Source organism: Phascolarctos cinereus, unplaced genomic scaffold (genome assembly GCF_003287225.1).
Source record: "Phascolarctos cinereus isolate Bilbo 61053 unplaced genomic scaffold, phaCin_HiC Scaffold_3;HRSCAF=262, whole genome shotgun sequence".
Lineage (NCBI taxonomy): Eukaryota > Metazoa > Chordata > Mammalia > Diprotodontia > Phascolarctidae > Phascolarctos > Phascolarctos cinereus.
Genome location: NW_027555736.1, coordinates 112080113 through 112106667, shown reverse-complemented (window position 1 = coordinate 112106667; position 26555 = coordinate 112080113). Strand labels below are relative to the sequence as shown.

The following is a 26555-nucleotide window of genomic DNA, read 5'->3' as shown; positions in this document are numbered from 1 at the left end:
CCCTCTCACCTTCCCCCCCTTTTCCTCATCACTGTAAGAGCCTTTTCTTTTCTGTTTTTTTGTGAGACAATTTACCCCATTCTACCTCTCCCTTTCTCCTTCTCCCAGTATAATCCTCTCACCACTTAATTCTATTCTCCAGATATGACCCCTTAATCTTCAACTCACTCTGTGCCCTCTATCTTTCTGTGTGTGTGTGTGTGTGTGTGTGTGTGTGTGTGTGTATACACACACACACACACACACACACAAAATTGTTTCCCTCCAACTACCCTAATACTGACAAAGGTCTCATGAGTTACAAATATCATCTTCCCATGCAGGACTGTAAACAGTTCAACCTTAAATTAAGTCTCTTATGATTCTCTTTCCTGTTTACCTCTTCATGTTCCACTTGAGTCTTATATTTGAAAGTCAAATTTTCTATGTAGCTCTGGTCTTTTCATCAAGAATGTTTGAAAGTCCTCTATTTCACTGAACGACCATTTTTTCCCCTGAAGGATTATACTGTTTTCCTGGGTAGGTGATTCTTGGTTGTAATCCTATCTCCTTTGCCCTCCAGAATATTATATTCCATGCCCTGCGGTCCCTTAAGGTAGAAGCTGCTAAATCTTGTGTTATCCTGATTGTGTTTCTCCACCAAGAATCTTAAAAGTACTCCTAGACCACATGAATAAGTAAAATCTATTTGGGGAGAAAATGTTCTAACTTAGTTGAACCTCACAATACAATGGGGATAAAGAACCAAACAGAGAATTTTAACAAGTGGGAATAACAACCAATTCTGTTACCAAAAGCAAATAACTAAAAATTAACTTTATTTCAACCTTAACAACAATACAACTTTTTTCAAAAGAAAAACATAAGTACCATGGAGCAGAAAAAGTCTCAAGTTTTCCTTTTCCCCTTCAATGACAAGATCATTAGCCTGTTCTCATAGGAATCATTAAGACCTGGGCCCACTTGGTATCAGAGGTCAGACTATCACAACTAGGATACAGACAAGCTTAAGAGAAGAGCCAAGAGCTTGGAAGGGGCTATGGATCACAGAGGTAGAGTGGAAAGAGCAATGGATTTAAGTCAAAAGATCTGGGTTCAAAAATCCTGACTCTGCTACTTCCAACTTGTATGATTTTGGACAAGTTACTTTAACTCACTGTTGTTGTTGTTTAGTCATTTTCAGTCATACTGAACTCATCATGACCCCATTCAGGGTTTCTTGGCAGAGACACTAGAGTGATTTGCCATCTTCTTCTCTGGCTCATTTTACAAATGAGGAAGCTATAAAACAGGGTTAAATGACTTACCCAGAGTCATACAGTTTGAGGTCAGATTGGAACTTATGAAGATAAGTCTTCCTGACTCCTGGCCCAGCACATTATCAACTGTGCCACCAAGCTGCCGCTTCACTGCCTAGGCCTCCCCTTAAACATCTCTACAGGGAAGAGATTGTGAACCTGCAAATATCACTACTACGCATATGCTCCAAAGAGATCAATAAAAGAGAGAAAGGGCCATTTGTACAAAAAACATTTATAGTAGCACCTTTTTTAATACCAAAGAACTGGAAAACAACTAAGTATTCATCACCTGAGAACAGCTGAACAACCTGTGGTTTATGAATGTAATAAAAGATTACTGTGCTGTAAGAAATGACATAATGGATGGATTTAGAGTGAAGGAAACAGAATGAGAAGAACAATTTATATGGTGACTACAACACTGTAAAGGAAAACAATTCTGAATTTTAAATGCCATCAATACAATGATGAGGAATTATGGTACCCATCCATCTGTTGGCAGAGATGATGGCCTAGAGGTACAAAATGAGACATTTTTAGACGTGGCCAATATGTGGATTTGTTTAGCTTTAACATATTCATTTGTTACAAGAAAGAATAGTTATAATAGTCCCTCCCCCAAAAAAGAAAGGCGTATCAATTTAGCATTTTAAAAATACACAGAGGAGAGCAAAAGGAATTCAGAAGACACAGACAAGCAGGGCAGTATTGGTTAATACTGTGTTACAATTTACTACATACACATATTTTTAAACTAAACTCAATGTAACAGAAATTGAAATTTTCATAGAATATGCTTTTTTCTGCTCTTTGTATACAGGAATGTTCATATTTCTTGATGTTTGCCAAATACATCTTTTTTTACATGAGAGGTAAACTAGTTGACCTATCAGATTCCTTCATGCTGTGTAACTATGATGTTGTGTAGTTTTCACTACACCCAAGTCTTGGGTATATGCTTTACCTTATACTGCCATAGAAGCTTGTAAATGCAGCACAAGAAAACACACAACAAATATAAAAAATATTTATAGTAGCACCTTTTTGTTGTAGGAAATAACGGGAAACAAAGTAGTTACCCATCAACCAAGGAATGGCTGAACCAACTGCGGTCTGTGAGTATAATGGAATATTATTACAATTGTGAACAACATTATTACACATGACAAATGACAGCTTCAAAGGAAAGGGGTGTCAGTGATTGATGATACAGACGAAAGAAAGAGCATAAAACATTAAAACTACACAAGACAATGATAAAGTTCAGAAAAGAACACAAATGATAATTTTGTTACTATAATGTTAAATTCAATATTCTCTTTTACCAGACAAGTTGCACATATAATAAGTAGTTCAAGGTTTCATAAACAATCCTCTTTTTGTTCTTTGTATATTAAAATAATGGTATTTCTTGATGCTTAAGTTCATTTTCTTTCTTTTGTCTGTATCATCAATCACCGATACTTTCCTACTTTACAATGAAATAAATTGCATTACCCCAAATCCACAAGTTGGTCATGAGTGATAATATAAAAAAAAACTTATTAAAATAAAGTGCACAGGTCTACCAGCCTTATCACCACCACAGAAGTAAACTGAATTAATGTGACAGGATTTGTTCTTTACAAAGCTATGCTCATTCTTCACTAGTGCCACACTACCCTTATCCTGATGACATGCTCCAAACACCTGTTCAGTTACTTTGACTTCAGTCCACTTGTGTTTTCAAAGAACTCAGTCTCCTGGGAGGCATAAATATACTAGATTTGCTTAAAATATGCACATCTGGAAATTCAAAAAGTTATCATCTGGTCCACATATTCTTAGTAGGAAATTCCTTAATAATCTCTAGGCCATATATTGTTTTTCCTTGTTCTAATAAAATCAAAAACTTTTTGTTGCTGTCATTCAATTTGATATAGGTTAGCAAAACTGAAAACTGGTCACGGTACATTCTCAAGAAAGAGAAGGGTTATACTCCCTCAGAACACATTTTCAAAATAAAAAAGAATATTAATCATAAACATGTTGGTAAAAGACATAAGAAATTGATGTCTTGGCCAAGAATCAGTCTTTGAGACATAAGAAAAGTGAAGAACCAGCAAGAATGGCAAATTACTGATTTTCTGAAATAAAGAAAAAGGAGAGGAAGATAAAGAAAAGTTAAAATAAAGAAGACAGAGATGAATGAAGTGGAAAGAATCCAGATAGCCAAGTAAGCAATGTTTCCGTAGTGAAGGACAGGTATACAATGAGTGGCAATGAGACAACTTATCACAGAAAACATACCTCCTGGTTTCCCTCATTTTTTACCAAATTAAGCTTATTATAGCCACTTTTTACAGTCTGAAATACCACAGTAAATAATTAACATCAGGATAGACGACAAAATATAAATGTTTTATATACATATATACATTCCAGCTACATGACAAGTAATTATGGTTTCAACTGTCTGGTGAGGTTATTACCTGAAGCTCCCAAAGTCACTAGGATAAATTAGAATTTTAAAGTGATATGTAATTCCCTGATAAATGCACTGTTGTATATTTGTTCACAATACTATTATTCTTCCGTCCAAAGCTTCAGAAATCAGATTTCCCCTTGGCAGGTAAATTTTAGAGGCTATTTAAGATTATATTCATCCTAACACCTCCAATTAATAATGAAAATACCTTAGATTTTATTAAGTACTCTTCTTATTGGAGACTCAAAATCGCTGAAAGAAATCTACATCAGAGCAAAGACAGTCTATTCACTCTTCTACTTCCCTACTAGTGGTTATAGTGGTTGGTTGGCAAACAGGTTTTGGAGGGCTGAAGAGGGAGAGTGGGGAGGAGTGAGGAAAAAGATGAGCATTATCTTCCTGGACACTAAGCAAAGACAAAATTTTTCCAAAAACTGATCCTGCCAACTTGTTTATCCAGTTATATGGCTAGCAGTCTTGACCACCTGTAAATAAGCACACAAAAAAAGCCATCAGAACATGGGGAACACACAATGGCTCGCTTCTGGAAAAATACAGGAAAAAATTCACCTACCAAGAGACCTTAGATGGAGTCCAAGATTGCATGGATGGTCAGAAGGAAGAAGCGAGGATGATGGCCCAAGTTCAGTCAGCATGTGAAAAGATGGTGTAATATGCTTGTCTCCTTTCTGTCAAAGGGCCCATCAGTAGTTTATGTTCTTGGGTTTCTGAGTTATAGAACCTGGATTTAAATCCCACCTCTTTTTATTTATTACATGTGAGTATCTTTGGGCAATTCATTTTACCTTTCTGGGCCTATTCTTTAATTCATCTTTAAAGTTCCTTCAAGCGTCAAATTTGTGATTCTATAATTCCACGACCTTTGAGCTACTTTCTAGCACTATATCTTCTATACTGTTTTTATCTACTTTAGTCTGCTGACCTTTTTTTGTCTAAAGTCAAATACTCTCGACAATTGCTACTTTTTCTCTTTTTTTGTTTGTTTTTTAGGCAATTGAGGTTACATGACTTGCCCAGGGTCACACAGCTAGTAAGAGTCAAGTGTTTGGTCTGAGGTCACATTTGAACTCAGGTCCTCCTGACTTCAGGGTTGGTGCTCTATCCACTGTGCCACCTAGCCGCCCCATAATCGCTACTTTTAAAAGAACTTGAGATCTGGTAATGCCAAACCTCTATTCATTGTTAGTAAATGTTCTTCATTATTTCTCTTAATATTTTTGTCTTTTTGTACTTTCATATGAAATTTATTATTTTGTCTAATTCCACAAAATATATCCTTGGCAGTTTAGAAGGCATAGAAATCAAATGCACAATTTTAAGTAGTATTTTTACTATGTCGGTGGGACCCATCCTAGAACGTTGACTATCTTTCCATTTACTATGAAAATGCGGGGGGGAAATTCAACTTTATTTCTGTAAAAATTGCTTTGAAATTATATCTTTAATCTCTATATGTTGCTATGCTTACATCAAGATACTTAATGTATTTTGTTCTTATTTTACACTGAACTATCTCTTCTTCCTGTTTAATTTTTTCAACCAATGAAAATTATTCTCTCTTCCCTCCTACCTCCTCACTGCAACTCTCTACCATTGGTGGTAGAGGGAAAAGCTCTTTTAAAAACATATTGTAGGACAGCTAGGTGGCACAGTGGATAGAGTACTGGCCCTGGAGTCAAGAGGAAAGGTCCTGCCTCAGACACTTGACACTTCCTAGCTGTGTGACCCTGGCTGGGCAAGTCACTTAATCTGGACTGCCTCACCAAAAAAACAAAAAAAAACAAAAAACCACACACCACACATTATCAAGCAAAATAAATTCTTCCTTTGGCTATACTAGCAAAAAAGACTGTTGTAAGGATAGAATGAGATATTATTCATAAAGTATCTAGCACTGTGCCTGGGCACATAGAAGGTGTTTAATAAATGCTTGTTCCCTTTTCCCTCCCTCCTCATCAAGAGACGGGCAGTATGTTTGATTACTAGTCCTCTGGAATCATTAGTCATGGTGTTGATTAGAGTTCTGAAGTTTTTCAATGTTGTCTTTACAATAATATTGTTATAGTATAAATTTTCTCCTGGTTCTGTGCATTGCATCAGTTTGCACAACTGTCACCAAGTTTCTCAAGTCTGCTACCCCAAATGGCTGGAAAATTTCATAGTTCTATCAACAGTGAATTAACATACCTGTTTTCCCTCAGCAGAATAACTATTTGCTGTTTTCCTTTTTTTTTTTTTTTGGTCAACTCTGCCAATCTGAAAGGTTATGAGATAGTATCTAAATAATTTTAATCTAAACTTAGGCAATAAGAACTCATTTAAAGCATTTTGTTTTCTTATGACTTATTGATGACATATTTTCCTGTGAAAATGAATGCTCATATCTTTTGACCATTTAAGTAGTTGAATAGCTCTTACAGATTTGAATTAATTCCCTATATACCTTGGGAATGAGACAGAGAAGTTTCTCTTTATCAGAGAAATTTGTTTTTTTCCTAGTTCCATGCTTCCCTTCTAATTTTAGCTGCATTTATTTTGTTTGGGTTTTTTCCCTTTTGGAACTTTTTTAAAAGTAAAATTTAAGTTATTTCAATTCTCTATTTCTTGTTCTGTTAATATGAGCAGTTCATCCATTCCATTTAGATGATCAGTTTTATTGGCATGTAACAGATTGAAAATTTCTAATACTTTCTTTTATTTCTTCTTCATTGGCTATGAATTTACTTTTTCCATTTTTGATACTGGTAATTTGGTTTTCTTCTTTAATTTTTCAAAAACCAAATTAGCTAACAATTTGTCTCTTTTATTAACTCATAGTTTTATTTGTTAATTCAATGTGATTTATTTTGCTTTCAATTTTGTTAATCTCTTCACTGATTTTCAGGACTTCTATTTTCCTGTTTAATGGGAACTTATAATTTATCTGATTTCTAGTTTTTTCAGTTGTACACTTAATCCACTGATCTGCTCTTTTATTGATTTAAGTGTTTAGAAATATAAATTTCCTCTGAAGGGCTATTTGTCTGTATATCAAAAATTTTAGTAGGCTGTCTCATTGTTAGCATTATCTTTAATAAAATTATCATCTGTTTCCATGTTTTTCTTGATCAACCCATTCTTTAGAGTTGTTAGTCTCAAATTAATTTTTTCAATAGCTCTTTGCTGAATACAATTGTTATTATATTGTGGTATATTAAAATGATTTTAGTATTTCTGCTTTTTTGCATTTGTTTGTGAGGTTTTATGCCATGATACATGGTTGATTTTTGTAAAGGTACCATACACAGCTGAGAAATATGTACCCTGCTTTCTATTCTCATTCAACAATATCCTAAGAGTTAGCATACTTAACTTTTCTAAATCATGTACTTAATCACATACTTCCTTCTTATTTTTGATTGGATTTATCGGGGTCTGAAAGGGGATAAACTGAGGTTTCCTACTCTTACAGTTTTACTGTCTTATTTCTCCATATAATTCACTTATATTTTCCTTTGCATATGTGGCCTTCTAGGTCCTTGGATACAGCCTTTTGACGGAGTCCAAGTTTTACAGAACAAATCCTTTTACTAAGTCACTTACTTCACCCTGTTTGCCTCAGTTTTATTCTCATGTGTAAAATGAGCTGGAGAAGGAAATGGCAAACCACTCCAGTATCTTTGACAAGATAACCCTAAATGGGGTCACGGAGTCAGAAATGACTAAAACAACTGAACAAAAAATCTTTCCCTTAATCTACCCTCCCTCTCATCCACCTTTTTCCTCCAGTTTCCCAGTAAATGCATTTCTGTACTAAACTCCACATGAGCGCATTCTTCCCTCTGCTGACCAGATGAGAGTGAGGTTTAAGTGTTGCTCACTTCTCACCTCCCATCCCTACCCTCCTTATTATGGTCTTCTATTTTCACATCCTGGTAATGTGAGCTAATTTTCCCTGATAATTTTTTCCACAAATTAGATAATTGTAAATTTTGCAAAGGGCTTAGCACAGTGTCTAGCATACAGCAAGCACTTAATAAAGGCTTGTTTTCTTGCTTCCTCCCCTAACATTCCTTTCCCCTTCCTTTCTATTCTTGTTTAAGCTCATCAAAAACACAATAAACTACTCCCAGGACTATCAGACTGCCTCTATGGTCCTTGATTATAATAGGGTTCTGAGAGATTACATTTAACATCTCTTCATATTAGAAAATAGTTTTATCATTATTATTAGTTATTGCTCATTCATATTTACCTTTTTGTGTTTCTCTTCATTCATTGGTATTTCAAAGTTTCTCTGCAACTTTCGTTATGGATATTTGGAAGTCTTCTATTTCACTAAAGGTTCATTTTTTGCCCTTTAGAATTATACTCAGTTTCACCCAGTAAATTATTCTTAGTTATAAGCCTATATCTTTAAGGTTCTGAAATATATTCCAAATGTTCCACTTCTTCACAGTGATGGGTGCTGAATTGTGTAGTAATACTACTCATTCTCTTCAGTACTTGAAGTCTTTCTTTCTGGCTGCTTCTGGTATTTTCTTTTTTGACCTGAAAACTCTAGATTTGGCTATAATATTCCAGGGAGTTTTTTTATTTGGGGATGTCTTTTAGGAGGTAACTCTGGTGGATTCCTTCTATTTTCATTTCGCTCTATGGATTTTTTTTTTGGTCATGGCTTTCAAGTCATCCAATGATTCTGAAAAATCTCTTTTCTGTTTTCCAGTCAGTTGTTTTTGCTATGAGATACCTAACATTTTCTTTGATTTTTCCAGCCTTTTGACTTTGTTTTAATATTTCTTGTTGTCTCGTGGTGCCAATAGTTTCTATTTAGTCCATTGTAATTTTCATGGAGCTTGTTCCTTGGATAAAGTTTTATTCCAAGTTGTTAATTCTCATTCCAATTCTTTCTTCCACAACTCTTACTTCTTTTCCCATTTTTTCATCTAGCACTCTCATTGACTTTTTTTAAATATTTGTTTCAATCAGCCAAAATTCATCTTCTCAAAATTCAGCCTCCCAGGCTAAACCCTGCCTCATCCCCCCCCCAAAAAAAAAAATAAAACTCATTACAATTACATATAGTCAATCAAAACTACTTTCCACATTGGTCATATAAAAAACAACCTCTCATTCTGCTGAGTCCTTCACTTCTCTATGAGGAGGTAGATAGTGTGTTTCACCATTACTCTCAGGAATCATAGAAGAATTCAGTACAATAGTATTCAATCACATTTATCTGACCATTCTCCAATTCTCCAGTTTACAGGTACCTCTTCAGAATCATTTCAAAAAGAACTACATTTTTGTACAACCTTAGAGTTTGTTTTGCTTAGTACTAATCCCTCTCTCTAAATCGCTTAGTACTAATCTATTCTTCCTCCAATTTTCCATACCTCCTTCTCCTTTTTCACTCTTAATACTCAATTTTGCCTGCATGTATATTTTATCCTTCTCTTGACCAGTTAGGATGACAGTAAGATTCAAGAGTCATGATAACTTCAAATCCTCCCTCGTTTGCATAGATGTCTACTTGCACACTCCTGTCTTTTCATCAGGAATGCTTGTACTTCTTGTACCAAGATACTAATTCCCTTTCCAATTCTTTCTTGCATAGCATTCACTTCTTTTCCAATTTTTCTTCAAACATTGTCATTTCATTTATAAAAACATTTCAACTCTTTCTTTTAAGCACCTGCTTTATCTTTTCTAGGAATTATAGTTGATTTTTTAAATGCAAGCTGTGTTTTCCTCTTAAACTTTACCGTAGGCATTTTGGATTCATTATTTTCTAGGTATGTAGCACTTCTGGATGGCAGGTCTTGGGGCTGATACTGTTGCTGCTTTCTCGGGCTACTAAGTAATGTTCCCCAATCTCAGGAACAGGCTAAGAAACTGTAAGCTTTTAGTGCTTCCCAAGTGGTTTGATCCAGGGCAAAATATGATTGGTACCCACCCAGGTCTGAGCTCTAAAACTTCTTGACACAGGTCTGGGTCTAATGAAGAACAGACTGCTGCTAGACTCAACCCCTATCTGCCAATTGAAAAGCTCTGCTGGTTCAGAGTTATCAGAAATATAAGCTCTCCTTTGGTCTGGGATTCCTCCCCCTGGATATTGCTATACAGGCTGGACCAGACACTAGAAATTTTACCCTGTTCTGTGTCTGGAGTTTAAGCTACTTTGCTGCTGCTGCCAGCTTCTGAACTTCCTCTTTTCTTGTTACACCACCCAGACCCACCGTAATCTGGGAACATCAACTCATGCACAAGGTCTCTTCTCAGTATACCCTGAATCAATGAATACCCTGAAATGGGTACTGAGCCATAAAGCTGTCAGTGTGCTTATTCCAATGCCTTGGTATGGGTCTGAGACTTCCTCTTTCCCTAGTACACAACCTCTCTCTGGATATTGTGCTCTAAGACTTGTTCCTGGATCAACCACATTCCCAGTGTCCACATATCTGTCTGTCTACCTATGCTGGGCTGGAGAAACAACCCACTGTGACTTTTTCTAGATTTCCCCATCTGGATTTGGTGAGATGCAAGTTTTGTGAAGGGGAGCTCAATTATACCACTTCCTATCACTCTGGTGTCTTTCTCACTTGATTTTTAAAATAATTTTTAACTCTTCCTTTATCTTTTGCAGGAATTCTAATTGAACTTGTGTCAAAGCTATGTTTTCTTTGAGGCTTTGCTTGGTGATGTTTTGAATTCATTCTTCTGGAATAATTATCTTGAGCATCCCTATCTCCATAACAGCTCTTTATGGTAAGATTCTTTTTTTTTTTGCACATTTTTCCAGCCTACTTCCAGACTTTGGACTTTGTTAGAGTCTTCCTCTAAACATTTCTGCAGGGGATGTCTGAGCTGTGCTTGTGTCCTTTTGGGTCATCCTTCTGTTACTTTATTCAAGTAAAAAATATGCTATTCAGGATTTCAGGAACAGCTCAGGCTGGGGCATGCAAGGTTACAGTGCTCCCAAAGTTAATCTGCCCCAGAACTAAGTCTCATCACTGCCCTTCTAATTTAAGCACTACAAGTTTCCAGCATGAGTTGGGGAATAAGTAACACATGTAGGGGCAGCTAGGTGGCACAGTGGATAGAGCACCAGGAGGACCTGAGTTTGAATCCGGCCTCAGACCAAACACTTGACACTAGCTGTGTGACCCCGGGGCAAGTCACTTAACCCCAATTGCCTAACCAAAAAAAAAGAGGGAAAAAAAATAAGTTAACATCTACTGGCTTGTTACAGTAGACTTTTGCTGGACTCAGTTATCAACATCAGCTACCTGGAAAGCTTATTAGTTCAGTGTGACAGAATGCAGGATCTCCTTTGGTCTTAGATTCCTGTCCTGCCTAGTTGTTCCTCTTCAGGCTGGAGGCCAGAATTAAGACCCCCAATCTGCCCTTGGGATCAGAGCCACAGATCTGCTGCTTACTTCTGAACTTGCTCCTCACTCGGGACAAAACCTAAGGCCCACAACTCTTCCTGATTCTGAAATGCCACACCTAAACTCAGGTTCCCTCCTTAATCCACTATGGATCTGTGAACTAGAACTGGGTAGTGATGGAATTGCCAGCTGATATCTATTCTTGTACTCTGCACAAGATTGGCCCCCTCTACACAGGTCTGGGACCTCTTCTTGCCCTGGTACATACAACCTCAGTCTTCTTTTATTTACTAGACTAGGCTCCATGCTTCATGGTCCTGGCTAGACCATATCCTCAGTGTCTGAAGAACTCCCTAAGCTGATCTCGGTTGGAAAAATAACTGCAATTATTTTATTCTTATTTTTTCAGATCAATGGTTCCAATATAAATTCTTGTTTTTACTTTTAAAGATTTTCCCAGCTTTCTAGTCTGATTCTTTCCAACATATTCTGCAATCCAGTGACACTGGCCTCCTTGATGTTCCTAACAAAGTTTCTGACTCTATTTTCACTGTCTGCCCCCATACCTGGAATCCTCCCCAACTCCTCATCTCTACCTCCTGCCTTTTATACTTTCCTTCAAGCCCCCACTAACAAATCTCATCTTCTGCAAGAAATCTTTACTGATCCCCTTCAATGCTAATGTCTTACCTGAGATTAATCTTAATTTATTTTATCTATTATTTTGTGTGTACATAGTTGTTCGCATATTTTCACTCCCATGAGAACAGAAGCTCCTTGAGAAGAAGGATAGTTTTTTGCCTTTCTTCGTACTCCAAGGACTCAACACAGAGCACACTTGACATGAATTGGTCCAACTGTTCTGGAAAACAATTTGGAATTATGCAAGAAAAGTTGCTAAATTATCCATACCCTTTGAGCCACAGATCCTAACAGTGGAATTATACTCCAAGGTTAAAGATAGCCTAAAACAAAAATAAAAGATCTATGTGTACAAAAATATTCATGACAGAAATTTAGGAAAATGTGTCCAATAAATTGGATAATGGTTGAACAAACTGTGGCATATAAATTTAACAATATATGACTGTACTGCAAAGTTCAATGTTTCAGAGAAACACGGGAAGACTGGTGCAAAGTGAAGGAAGTAAAGCTAAAAGAACAATAAACACAACAGCATAAAAACATTAAATGGCCAGAAAAAAAAACCCTAAGTAATATACAACAATTTTGTTCCAAAGTTTTAAAAAGTTAAAGCATACATTATTCTCATTTTTTGTTGTTCAGTCACTTTTCAGTTACTGGAGAGGTTTGCCATTTCCTTCTCCAGCTCATGTGACAGATGAGGAAACTGAGGCAAACAGGATTAAGTGACTTACCCAGGGTCACATAGCTAGTATCTGAGGCCAGATCTGAACTCAATAAGATGAGTCAACTCCTGACTCTAAGCCAGACATTATCCACTTTACCACCCAGCTGACCCACTTCTTCCCATAAGCTCTTTTTGAATTAAAAAATTCGAGAGTAACATGCTACAATAGCTATTAGATGGTTTTCTTTAACTGTTTTCAGAGAATGTACGGTGTGTGGGCAGTTTGTTTGGGTGCTAATTGGCAAGCGTCTGTTACTTAAAATATGTACCAATAATTTTTTTTACTATCTTTTTCATCTCCAAGAGTTTCTAGCTGACTTAGTATAGTAAGCTCAGATGTTCCTTCATGCCAGTCCTTGAAGAGAGCAGCTTTTGTTTCCAAACCAAAGACAACTAAAATTTAGCTGACAATCTGAAAAGCCAAATGGCTATCACAATAGGAAAAACAACTAGTGTATAGTTTTAATCTACCTTCAGAAACTAGAATATGCAACCCTATCACTTTGCATAATTTTGTTTCCCTTGTAATTACTTTACTGAAAGTAAATCTTGCATAGTGGCTAGAGAGCCAACTTCAGAGTCAGAATGACCTGGGTTCTACCTTTAACACCTACTGTGTGACCCTCAACAATTTCTCCATACCCCAGGTACATTCTCTAAAAATGTACGTTAATAGTGGCTGACCTGTGTTTTATATATGTATATATACATATACATATATATGTGTGTGTATGTATATGATATATGATTGTATGGATATATACATATAAAACTATGTTACATATAATCTGTGTTATATATATATATATTATATATGAAATAGACCAATTTCCCTAATGAATGTAGATGAAAAAATTTTAAGTAAAAAATTAGCAAACAGATTACAACTTATCTCAAGAATAATACACTATGACCAGGTAGGATTTATACCAGCAATGTGCAGGGCTGGTTCAATATCAGCATAATTGATCATATCAACAACAAAACTAACAGAAACCACATGATCATATCAAAGGATGCAGAAAAATACAATACCCATTCCTATTAAAAACACTAGAGAACAAAGGAATAAATGGAGTCTTCCTTAAAATAATAAAGTAGCATCTACCTAAAACTTTCAGCAAGCATCATATTTAATAGAGACAAGCTAGAAGCATTTCCAGTCAGATCGACAGTGAAACAAGGATGTCCATTATCACCACTGTTGTTCAATATCGTACTGGAAATGTTACAGATCAGCCACTATTAACATACATTCTTAAGAGAGCTACCATAGCATAGTGTCTATTACTTAATAGATAGTTAATAAATGCTTAATGACTGAGTAATATCTTCTGATTAGGAGGCTGTTCCTCAAAAATCACATCCATAACGGCCTTCCCAGACTTCATGAATCTCTAATCTCTAAAGTTGTACTCTGGGCGGGGGGGGGGGGGGGGGGGGGGGCGAAGCCAAAATGGCAGAGTAAAAGCAGTGACTTGCTTGAGCTCTCCCTCAAACCCCTCCAAATACCAGCAAAAAAAAATGGCTCTAAACAAACTGTAGAGCAGCAGAACCCACAAAAACACAGCATGAAACAAATTTCCAGCCCAAGACAACGTGGATGGTTGACTGCACCAGGCTGAGAGAGAAACACAGTTCAGCGTGGGTGTGCAGGCAAAGACCAGGCCTCAGCAAACCTGGAGCAGGCCTCAGGGGACTGAATCACAGGCAGCTGTGGTGGTTTCCAGACTTCTCAACCCACAAACACCAAAGACAACTTAGAAGGTCAGTAGGAAAAGTCTGTGACCCCAGTGAGAGAGAAGCTAGGTCCCAGCCCCAGTCCCAGTGCAGCCCTGGGCAGTTGCTTCCAGAGCTTCTGGCCCAGAGACTGAGGGGAAAATCAAGTAGCTGATCAGAGAGGGATAACAGGCATCTTTTTGCTGGTGCTGAAGCAGGTTTCTCTTGCTTTGCCTGTGCTTGGATCTGGGTCACAGTTCTGGGTGGTGATCCTGGGGCAAGGAGGAGTGCTGGGCATGATGGAGCTTGTCGGGGTGGGGTGAGAGAGAATCCTCCTCAAAGTTCCAAGGCAGAAAAGAGTGCTTGTGGTCACTCACAGACCAAAGCCCGGAAGGCCAGGAAAGGAGTAAACACCTCGCCCTTGATCATACCACCTTGGAAGAACTGAAAACTTATAGATCCCTAGAAGTATCTCTGAAAACAGTTGCACAAAATCCCCAGAGCTTGAGAAACAGAATGCTATGGAGCTGACCCTGGAGTCAGATGATTTGAATTTAAGTCTCTTCTCCATCACTTATTAGCTATGTGATCCTGGGCATTAATAATAATAGAAAGACATATTTAACTAATTTAAGCCTGAGGATTACACTGGTACTATACCAACAAAATATTAAAAAATAATCAAGTCTGCAGTACATGGGATACTTTCATTGAGGATTTATGAAAATACATAGACAAGCATCATGTAAAATGAGATGCCATAGACATAGATGCTTTCTTGTGAAGCAGGTATTGCCACTATTTTATGAAAGAAAAAACAAAGTGACTAGCTCAGGGGTCACATAGCTAGTGAATGTCTGACTCAGGATTCAAACTCAGACATTTTGACTTCTTTCAATCAATCAACAAACATTTATCAAGTACTTACCATGTGCCAGAGACATTAAGATATTCAAGACCTGTTTTTCACACTATACATACAACCTTGGCCTGTCTTTTAACTATGTAAACCTCAGAGTCTCAGTTTCCCTATCTGTAGTATGGAAATAAAAATATTTATACTACTATAGATTTAACTAGAAAATTTTTCACCTGGGGTAAAAACTTGGGTGGAGGGAAAGGGATTAAGAGGCACAATCATGAAGCCACAGATTTATTCAACTTTTGAGAGAAAGCCAGATTGCTCTTGTTACCAGAGAAATTAGGAGAGAAACTCAAGTCCAGGAGAAGCGTGCCATAGTGACAAGACTGTGGGAGTGGAGCTGTGCAGGTCAGTGAAGGACTACATGATGAGATGCACATATAACAGCCACCACAAAACCCTCCTGGGAGCGAGTGCACACCTCACCCCTATGTCAATCAATGTCCTAGAACAAAGCCCTGTTTGGTCTGTGCTACTCATTTATGGATTTGCTATCTATAGGGCTGTTGTATCAGATTTTTAAAAAAAGATACTTTACGTGCTAAACAGAAAGTGATATATAAAAATGAACAATGACAAAATGCATGCCATAGTGGATAGAAGGCCAACTTTAGGCCCAGAAAGAGCTGGTTTCAAGTTCTGCCTCTAGCACAAATTAGCAGTGTGACAATTTCCCATTGTCCCGGGCAACTCTCTAGAACCATAAATTACTTGCAAGATATCAATCTATATGAAAAAAAAGAGAGTTCCATACTGGGAGTTAACATAGATCCCAGATCTGGATTAAAAAAAAAATACAAACTATTATCACCATCATTATATACTTCAATGGATCTGTGATCTCATCAGGTACTACAGGTTCTCCCTGCATGTTGCACATTATAATCTAGGCATGCCTCTTTTTCCTGTGGTTTTTTTGTCTATGTCCTTCCATAAAGTCTTTATAGAAGACAAACCAAAAGAGCAATAAGCCTTCCTCTAGGTATTTTAGCATTCCATGGACAACTAAGTATCTGGGCTGTCCATGTGTTGTTACTTCTTGCTCTTGTTCTATGACCAATATTGTTTGCTTCCTTCTCCAATAACATAATTCCAGGGTTTAAAGAGAATCCAGAAGTCATCTAGTTCAATCCACTCCTGAACAAGAAATCTGCTTTTTCTGCGTTATACATGACAAGTGACCATTCAGCCTTTACTTGAAGACTCCCCCTAAAAGAGAACCATTGTACTCTTGTATAATCTCTAATTATGTCAGTGTTTTCCTTAATGCTAATCATACGTTTCCTGCATGATATGTAAAATACTATACAAAATCTTCAACAAGACACTACAAATCTATAGGAAGCAGTCAAAGAATACATAGCAATAAAAATCAAAGGGATGAAAACTATCTGTTCGCCAGACTATGATATACATTTGGATAGATAGCCCACTGGGTTAGTCGACTGGTACACATCTATCTTGGACAGGCGATAATGAAAGACAATGACATGGATCCAGAATTAAACAGGAACAAAAAGACTTCGGAGAAAATGAGCCCACTTTCAACAAGCCCAAGCTGCTTTCCTATTAAAAATTCTTGTTAACTTTCTAAGATAAAAACTCAATTTTTAACAACAATGTACTTGTGGCTACATTATATGGCTATGAATTACAGAATATCACAGTAGCAGAAGAATCAAAATTTTGAGTGGTCCAAGAAGAAATGGAGAAATTAAGTGGAATCAAGTAGGCTACAGAATATGATGTCTTACATAGAAGAAATGATGCGAAAGGTCACAACTGCTGTTGTTATTATCATTATTATTATATGAAAGACAATGTTTTATAGTGCGTAGGGAAATGGCCCCAGAATCCCAATGAATTTCGTTCCAAGTCCTGCTTCTGACACGTGCCTGTGTAAATCCGGGCAAGTTGGAATATACCAGACAACTCCCTCAGACTCTAAGTTTCAGAAAGGATACCCATTTGCATTTGTAGAACAAGTTTCCTTATCCAGAAGCTCACTACATTAGTGAAATCAAGTTTGTGCCAAAAAAAAAATCATTATTATTGAAAGTCAACCACTGAACAACCCACAACTAGTAACTGATAAACTAAGTCAAACCTCTTGGTGGTCAAAAGACTTCTGGAGTCCTTATCTGATCATTTTTACTGTAAGAAATACCCATTCATTTCAAGGGCTATTTATATAGCACAGAGGACTTTTCAAGTCTCTTAGCACAGGCCTGTATCACTGGAGATAAAAGTGTGGCCTTCTGACACCAGAGATCTGCAAATTAATCCAGATGTCTTCGTGAAAATTCCAGGCATTCAGTAAGAGATGAGAGGTACTACTACTTTCCCATTTGAAATTCACTAGACTAAAAGCACTAGGCAGTTTACCACATTTATATGCTACCAGATTTGGATAGATCCCACCATCTCTCTGCTATAGGACAATATTGGGGTGGTCACTTATAGACAAAAAGGAAGTAAAGGAGCTTCTACAATTCCAACAGTACCTAGGCCATTGCTCTATATTCAAGAACAATTCCAGGTACCTCTCCATTTTCCATCAGCACCTCTGCTACCTTTAGGCTCTACATGCCTCACCCACAATAAACTGATCAATAAGCTGATCACCTGAAATTTTATCACCTTGCTTATTAAGTCAAGTTTGGGGGTTTTTTTTAATATTCCCCACCTTCTGAAACTCCCTTAGTGGTTTCTCCCTTCTAATTAGAAGGAGAAGCCATAACCAAAGCCTTCCTTTAAAAAGTACTCTGAACTTTCCAGGTAACGTTCCATTTTCCATCAGCAGCTCTGCTTAGTTTCATGCCTTCCCTAGGATAAGCTGATCACCTGAAATCTGATTACCAAGTGGTCTGACTCAGTTTTTGATACTCAACACCTTTAACTCCCTTAGGGTTGGAGGATGGAGCAATAAACTACACCCAAAGCCATTCTTTATAGAAGGCTCTGAATGTTCAGAACTTTCCAAATAACTCAGCTTTGTTTCCAACCCCAAGACCATCATACCCCTTGGGAACCCTTCCCCATTTTTCAGCTTCCTTGTGTGTTGTCTTCCCCTATTAGACTGTAAGCTCTTTAAGGACAGGAACTGTCTTTTTTGTACCCCCAACTCTTAGTACAGTGCCTAGTACATAGCAAGTACTTAATAAATATTAATGAATTAAAGTGAATAAATTCAGGAGTCACCTACTAATATTACACAACTATAACTGCTTTTGTCCAGTTTGCTTGTTTGTTCAGGGGCACTAAAAACATTTCATTCTGCGCAAACCCTTTTTGCGAATAAACAAAGGATAAAAAACCTGAGCCCATAATTCATTCACTGAGTTCTGCACTTGAACATTTATAATGAGAAAACCCACAAATGTTGAAAAGACTAACTTACTAGGCATTAGGATACCTATGTTCCTATTCTAAAGCACGAAACAAGGATAAAATGCCTACCTTTTTATTTGGGGAAATGATACATGTGACCCCTCTGAATCCTATTATCATCAGGGGTCATAGAGGGAATCTAATTAGGAGGCCTGGGAGTGGTGGGTCTGTTAGGTCTGATCCTAAAAGACGACAGAAAGGGAGAGGAAAGGGAAAGAAAGGTAAGGTTTGTCTCACATCATCCAGGTGTCCAAGTAGAAATCTATACAAACAAGGAAGAAGGTGGGAGCGAGAGAAAGAGGGCAAAGGCTAACAATTTAACCTTAACTCTGAAGTGAAATAGTAAAAGGAAGAATCTCTTTCTCTCTCTCTCTCTCCTCTCTCTCTCTCTCTCTCTCTCTCTCTCTCTCTCTCTCTCTCTCTCTCTCTCTCTCTCTCTTTCTGTCTCTCACACAGCTGGGTATAGGTTGTCGTGTTATTGTTGTTGCATTTGTCCTTCATTTTCGATGGGCCATGACATCAGGGAGAGATCACATGACTTGCAGTGGACTTGGATTTGAGTGAGGGAGGGCCATGCAAGATCACCAGCCTCATTTTCTCCTCCACAGCCATCTGGATCCAGTAGCCAGATATTCATCAAGACAACTGGAGATGGCCCAGTGGGTACAGAAAAACATTTCACTCAATAATAATAATAAGGAAATAGGAAAGAAAGACAAATTGGGAATATACAGGCCCAGATTTGGGGTGATTAAGGAAGGGATTAGTCCTAAACAAAATCTAATCAAAGATATACAAAAACATTTAGAATTCTTTTTGAGGTGGTAAAGAATGGAAACATAAGGAGGGCATTCATCTACTGGAGAACAGCTAAACAGTTATGGTTTATAAAGGTTGTAGAATACTATTGTGCTTTAAAAAATGAAAGAAGCTGTTTCAGAGAAACTTATATAAACTAACGCAGGGTGAAGTGAGCAGAAGCCTGAGAACAATTTATACAAAAAAAAAACAACTTTGAAAGGGGTTAGTAATTTCAATCAACATAATGGTCAACCACAAGAAGAGGTGAAAGCCTTAAAATACAGTGTAAGACACATACATGAGTATGAATATCCATGTTTACACATACACACACACTTTTTTCCTTTTGGACATGACCAATACAGAAGTTTGTTTTGCTTGACTATACAGCTTTGTGACATGGGAAAAAATTAAAGCAGACTAAGATTTTTATCACTTCAAATTATTATTCCACCCCTCTAACATTGCCAAATGAACATCTTACTTTACTTTTTTTGTTCCCTTTGCTTGCTTATTCAATCACTTCCACTGATGAAACCATATATGTTGAAAAGCCAACCAAAGATAACCATGAGAATGCATGGCTGCTCTGTACTGTCCAGCTGATAGGAATATACCCAACAAGTCAGTTTCCAGGAATGCAAGACATTATTAAAAACAAGAGCAGCCTACACTGGGGCAGCAGTACCACCCACAGTTTAAATTTAGCAGCTAAACAAGTGATGCTTTACATCATGAGTGGCCACCAATCACCCTTCCAAAATACACAGTAGAATATATTCCAGGGCTACGGAGGTACAATTCAAAAATATATATTTGCTTGTAATCTTTGGGGGGGAAATGCCAATGAGTTGGCAGAAATCATTTAAGCAGTTCTATTCATCAGAAATTCCTATGGTGATCATCCCAAGCAGCTTCTAATGAAGGCATATAATCTGAGCTGTTGAAAGCTATGACATTATCATTGTTTTAAATCTGGCAGCTTTACATAGGGAAGAATGGAAAGAGCAAAGGTAGAGAAATCAATTAGAAAGCATTTTTCAGTAATCCAGATATCAGATCTGGATGAGAACATATAGTAAAGGGGAGGGAAAAACACACTCAAAAGATATTTCTAGGTACACAAATGAATATACTTGTTTTATTAAAATAGCAATGCCTCTTTTTATTGAATAAAATACCCAGAACTGGTAAGTTTAAGACTTAATAGTCAAAAAACTTAAATCAGGGGTGCTTAACCTTTTTAAGTCATGGACTCCTTTAGCAATCCGGTGAAAATGATGGAGCCTTTCTCAGCATAATGTTAAATGCATAAAATAAGATACAGAAGATTATAAAGGAAACTAATTATACTGAAATATAGTTTTCAAAATATTAAAAACACTAAGTTCACTGATCATACATTAAGAATCCCTGACTGAAATGTTTATTGTTTTGGAGAATGTAATAGCCTTCCTGATACAGAATAGTAATAATATTGTCTGATAACCCATAATAAACCTGGTTTACTTCCCGATAAATTCACAAGTATCCTGATTCCATTAGCTGTGGCAAAGTGACCAAATAACAATTTAGTTTCCACAAGCCACTAAAAATATAGTTACATATCAAAATGGATCATAGCTTCAAAACATATGTATGTACTTTAAAAAAATGAAACCTTTGAGCAGTACAACTCCCAAGATTTTACAACTGAGGAAGGCCCTGGGCGGTGAAATAAGTGGCGTTTTCAAGGTGAAAAGGCTGTGTATGGGAGGCAAGAGACCTAGTTCCTTGTCCCAATTTTGCTATTAACTAGCTGTGACAATGAGCAAGTCATTACTTTATCTCTCTGAAACCTAGATTTCTTATCTGTACAATAAAGGTGTTTGACTAGATGATGTCTCAGGTCTCTTCTGGGTCTCAATGTCTAATTTTAAGTTTATATTACACTCCCAGAATGTGATTTTTGTAAGGAGAAAAATGACTAGATTGTATCTTCCTGATGAGCCTGAATTATTCAAATAATTTTAAATAGCTACCATTTGAGTCAAAGAAATATAACATGGATTTATATGTTAATAAAGAACATTAAATCTTCTAAAAATGAAAAGAGTAGTCATGGTTTGCTTTAAATATTTTCTAATATGTATAAAAGAAAATACACAATTAAGTTTACAGAGTTCTTTTATTATATCTTTTTCACAAAGAAGCTACCTTCATTTCCTAACTAGACAGGTTCATCATTTATAGTCATCATTTAACAGTACAACACTAAGGTCTTAATATATTAAAAAGTAGAGTTGGGAAAACTGCAGAAAACCTCAATAGCTGATAATCATTCTTGTTTGGAAGGTTCACAAGTAGTTCAGACAACTAAAACAAAGTTGCAGGAGGCTTTTTTGCAACTGAATTTTATTATCAAAATTCTAATGAATAGTAGCATCAATAGATAACCCAAAAGATTGGGGGCAGGGATATCAAATGTTGATTAACTGAAACAGGTGAGAAGAATTAAATCCCACTGAGAGAAGTTAGCAGGGTATGTGGCTGTTGTCATGAACAAAGAATGAGGAAGGAGCAAGACATTCAAAAGATCAGTCATACCTAGCGCACACACACAGCAAGGACTCAATCTGCAGCACAAATCATCAGAGACCCGGTTCCCTCTGGACCTCTCAGCAGCTCATCCATGTGAATGAACAAGGTCCCACAAGACACATTCAAAGCACCATACATCGGATACGTTGACTTCTTTGGATAAATGGCAAACCAGCGGAACACAAATACACATATGGCAAGGAAAGCAATTATGGGACCCAGACCACCAGAGCCAAACTGGTTCATTCCCCAATACTCATTTATTCTGCAATAGCAAAGTCATAAGGACTGGTTTAAGGGAAATAACAGCATGGTAATGCCGCTGGTTAAATTTAGGGAATAATAGTAGTCCCAGCCAGAGAAGAAATGCTAGTTCACTTTCCAGTGCAAGTGTAGCACCACCTCCATTCTTTCCCTACTTTCACTTTGTTATTCTAAAAGAGGGAACAGAGAAGGGAAAAATATCTGAGGCTGAATTTGAACTCGGATCTTCCTCAGTCCAGGCCCAGTGCTCTACTTGGGACACCCTGAATAGGAAAGCAGCTGTGTTAATATCTACTTTTCTAACTAAGAGAAATTCAGATGATCAAAAATGTTTTAGTTCTTAGTACTTACAGTCCCTATGTATCCTGCCATTAGTTACACAGTTGTTCACAATACTTAAAATTGTTTTTAGTTATTTCTTTTACATATGTCTTGTTTTCCTAACTAGATTACAAGACCCGTAAGTACAGCAACCATATGTGATACACCTTACAAGTTCTGATAATAAATGTTATTCTTTTAGCACTATCTTTCTCTTGGAAATTGGTCTATTTCTTGTCAACTGACCCAATCTAGCTAGGTGGTACAGTGGATAGAGTGCCAGGCACAGAGTCAGGAAGACTCATCTTTATGAGTTCAAATCTGACCTCAGACACTAGCTGTGTGACTTGAGCAAGTCAAGCAAGTCACTTAATCCTGTTTGCCTCAGTTTCCTCAACTGTAAAATGACATGGAGAAGGAAATGACAAACTGCGCCAGTACCTTTGCCAAGAAAACCCCAAACGGGGTCACAAGGAGTGGGACAGGACTGACCAACAAAAGTCCCCATCTTTTCCCAAGTGGAGGATGAGGGTAGGTAGGGAACTGTGGAGTAGTGAATTACCAACTCAATACTATTCTCTGGCCTCAAGACTTTTACTAGCTGTGTGGCCCTGGACAAGTCTCTTCCTTGTCTATAAAATGAGCTGGAGCAGGAAATAGCAAACCACTCCAGCATCTTTGCCAATAAAACCCTAAAAAGGGTCACAAAGAGTTGAACACAACTGAAAATAACTAAACACCAACAATAACAGTCTTCTCATTTGGGATTAATTTCTACTATTACCTTTTATCTTCAATATGCTTCCAAAACCATTCATAACCTGGGTACAGTTCTTCAAGCTCTACAAATTAAAGTTTTTTTAAATATGCAAAATAGGGAGAATAAGGGATTATTTTTCCTGGAAATTATAAGTAATTATTCTTGTTCATTTCTAATAAAACCTTTTTATTCTGCCATTTTCCTGTTTTCTTATTGAAAAATTATCCCTTTTATTATGTCTTCATCTTGTCAACATGCCTTAAAAATAAGAATGAAAATACAGAATGAAAAACTTGAAATGTTACAGTTTGAAGGACCTTTAGAAATCAAGTTCAAATCCTTCATTTTACAAATGAGGAAACTGAGGTCCTGAGGAAACTGAGGTCCAGAATAGTTAAGTGAATACCCAAAGTCACAGTTATTATTTAATGGCCAAAACCCCCCCCCAAAAAAAAAACAAACCAACCATGAGACTAGAATACAAGTCTCCAGATTCCCTTTTCAATGCTCTTCTTTCTTCCAATACTGTGGTAATTTTGCATAAAATAAAACTATTATAATTCAGGTAAGAAAACATTTAAAAATGTTATCTTTCCAGTTATGTGACTCAAGAGTATTTTTTCTTCCACAATTGTATCTTTTTCTATTACACTGAATCCTGTGTGATTTCTCCCTCCATTATCGTTGTGCTGGAGTATCTTTAGAGAAGATAAACTTGTATCCGTTTAGCATTTCAAACGCAAAATGTAGTTTCTGCTACTAAAACATTGTTGTGTGTTCTTCTCAAGTGGGACACTCTACACCAGATCCACAAACTTCTGCTTTAATATAATTTATTTTAGTTCAATTAGTTCAATTACCGGAAGCATCTCATCACTACCATTTCTTCAAAACCTTTCCACTTTCTAGTATTTCAACATTTTCCTCTTGGTTAGCCAGCCAAAAACCAACTGTTAACTACCACACTAGGAGTTACACAATGCTTTGTGTGGTTGTTCCCTTGGTGACTTCCTCACTTTCATTTCTCCTTTGTTAAAGTTCCTAATGTTTTAGAAACACCTCAGTTCTCTAGTTATTCAACATGCCACTATGACATATACAAACAGCAATTTCTTTAGATATCTGATACTAGGTTAGTTAAAGTGTAGCAGAATGTAGTACACTCCTACACTACAGTATACTATGGCCACACTGTAAAAAGTTGGGACAGCAAGACCCTCAGAATGGTTCAAAGTACATTACAAAACTTTCCATGAAAAAGTTAATGGGGGGGTAGGGAGAAGATGTAGTGTTTTTGCATTCTGGCTTGAAGTTGATAAATATTCCTTTAGAACTCATATATTGTCTCTCATTCAGAAAAGCAAAAACTGGAATGGGAGGCAGGCTGGGGGGGCGCTCCCTGAGAGAAAAATTAAAGGCAGAGAAAGACTCAGAGGCCCGGACTCACACATATATATATAACCAGATTCAACATTTCCTAGGTGAAAATCAAACTTCACTCCCTGGAGATGCTTCAAGGAGAGAGAGAGAGGTAAGGGGAAGGGAGGGGGAGGGACAGAAGGAGAGGAGGGAGGAAGGTGGGGTGGGAAGGGAGGGAGGTTAAAAAAAAGGTAGAGTGGGAGAGAGGTAGACAAGGTGAGGGGGAGTTGGAAAGAAGAAGCAAAGAAGAGAAGGAGGAAGAAAGAGGGATAGAAAGGGGAAGAGGAAGGGTGGGAAAGGAAGAGAGGGGCAGGGTGGGAAAGGAAGAGAGGGGCAGGGTGGGAAAGGAAGAGAGGGGAAGGGGAGGAAGGAAGAGAGGGGAAGGGGGAGGGAGAAGAGAGGAGAAAGGGGAAGGGAGAGAGGAAGAAGTGAAAGGAAAAAGGAAGAAAGAGGGAGGGAAGAGAGTAAGGGAAGCGGAGGAAGACAGGAAGAATGGGAGGGAGAGAGAGGGAGGGAAAGGGAAAGAGAAGGCTATACCAAGAGCATCACCTGAGCAGCTGTCCACTTGTCTTCATCTCCCCCATCCCTCCACATAGTCAAAAGCAAGTTCCTCCCCTCCCATTCTCAATACTCTCCACCACCCTGGGTGGTTTTTTTCAATCCCATTCAACCCAATCCCTATCTCTCCCCACCCCAAGTGCCCTCTACACCCCCTACCCACCATAGCCTGGGGGCGGGGTCAAGTGGGTGGATGGGGATGAGGGGAGGGGGGTGAGACTGTGGGCTCTCAGTTGGGGGTTAAATGTAGGGAAGGGGATTAGTTGGGGAGTGGGGTGAGCTAAGGGAGAAGTAGGGTAGGGAGGACCCTGTCCTCACCACACCCACACCCACGGTGGAGACACGGTTCAGGAAAGGAGGGGAAGACTGGAGCCGGGGTTAGAAGACATTACCCCCAAACAGGTGGGAGGTCGAGGCAATTCCCGGCCCAGGAGAGTCTTTTTGGAGGGTGTGAGTGGCAGCCCCTCCGGACCCAGGCCTCCCCCCCAACCCCCACTGCAGGACTCCTCCCCTCCCCCTCCGACGGCTTCCCCCATCCTACCTGACTAGCTTTGTGGAACTGCTTTTTCAGTCCGGACACAGACATTGTGGACCGCGCGCGGGGCCAGAGGGCGCCCGACTCTCCGGAGGGGGGGGGGGGGCGCCGGAGGACAGGGGGGCCGGGGAGGGGGACGATGCGGTCCCAGGAGAGGAGCGGACGCCCAGGCCACTGGCCCCGCTGCTCTCAGCCCGACCCCCTGCCTCTCACAGTCACCGCCGCCACCACACACTCTCTCTCCCTCGCAGGCAAGCAAATGAAGCTCTGCGTTCTAAAGCGTCCCGGGCTCCCATTGGCCAAGCCGCGGCTGTATGCAAATGAGGCTTCCAAAGAACGCCCACGCTTCATTGTTACGTGAATACGGGAGAGAGGCGCCTGAGGGCCATAGGAGGGGCGCGGGCGCCTAAAAGAGGGCGGATGCGGGGGGTTGAGGAGGGTTTCCCCTCCAGCTGGTTGTTGCATCCCCTCCTACTGGTTTTTACAGGCCCTAAAGTCCGTGCATTCACGTGAAATGCGTATGCCACGCACCCTGCGTTTGGATGGCTGTATATGTACCGGGTTTTCCTAGTTGTTACTTCGTTCCGCCCCAACCTGGGGCCGCGGGCAGGTGGAGATCCGCGGGCAAAGAACAAGCCTTTGGCAGAATGGGCGAGGTAGGGTATGAGTAGGGAGCCCAGACCGAGAAGCCCAAGAGGGAGAAATCCTACCTTGGGGAAAAAATAGTGTAAGGATGCCCTAAATCATTGTTGGTA

At 38.5% G+C, this 26555-nt stretch overlaps 1 protein-coding gene across 2 annotated transcripts in view; it reads right to left on the bottom strand.

The window, feature by feature from the left end:
• Positions 1-26018, bottom strand: part of SH3GL3 (SH3 domain containing GRB2 like 3, endophilin A3) — a 160590-nt gene extending 134572 nt beyond the window's left edge. For both annotated transcript variants that reach the window (XM_020966143.2, XM_020966153.2), the window contains exon 1: positions 25807-26018. In XM_020966143.2, coding sequence (XP_020821802.1) covers positions 25807-25851 — 45 coding nt within the window. In that variant the 5' untranslated portion in view covers positions 25852-26018. The remainder of the gene's footprint in view (positions 1-25806) is intronic.
• Between the last annotated feature and the right edge of the window lie 537 nt (positions 26019-26555).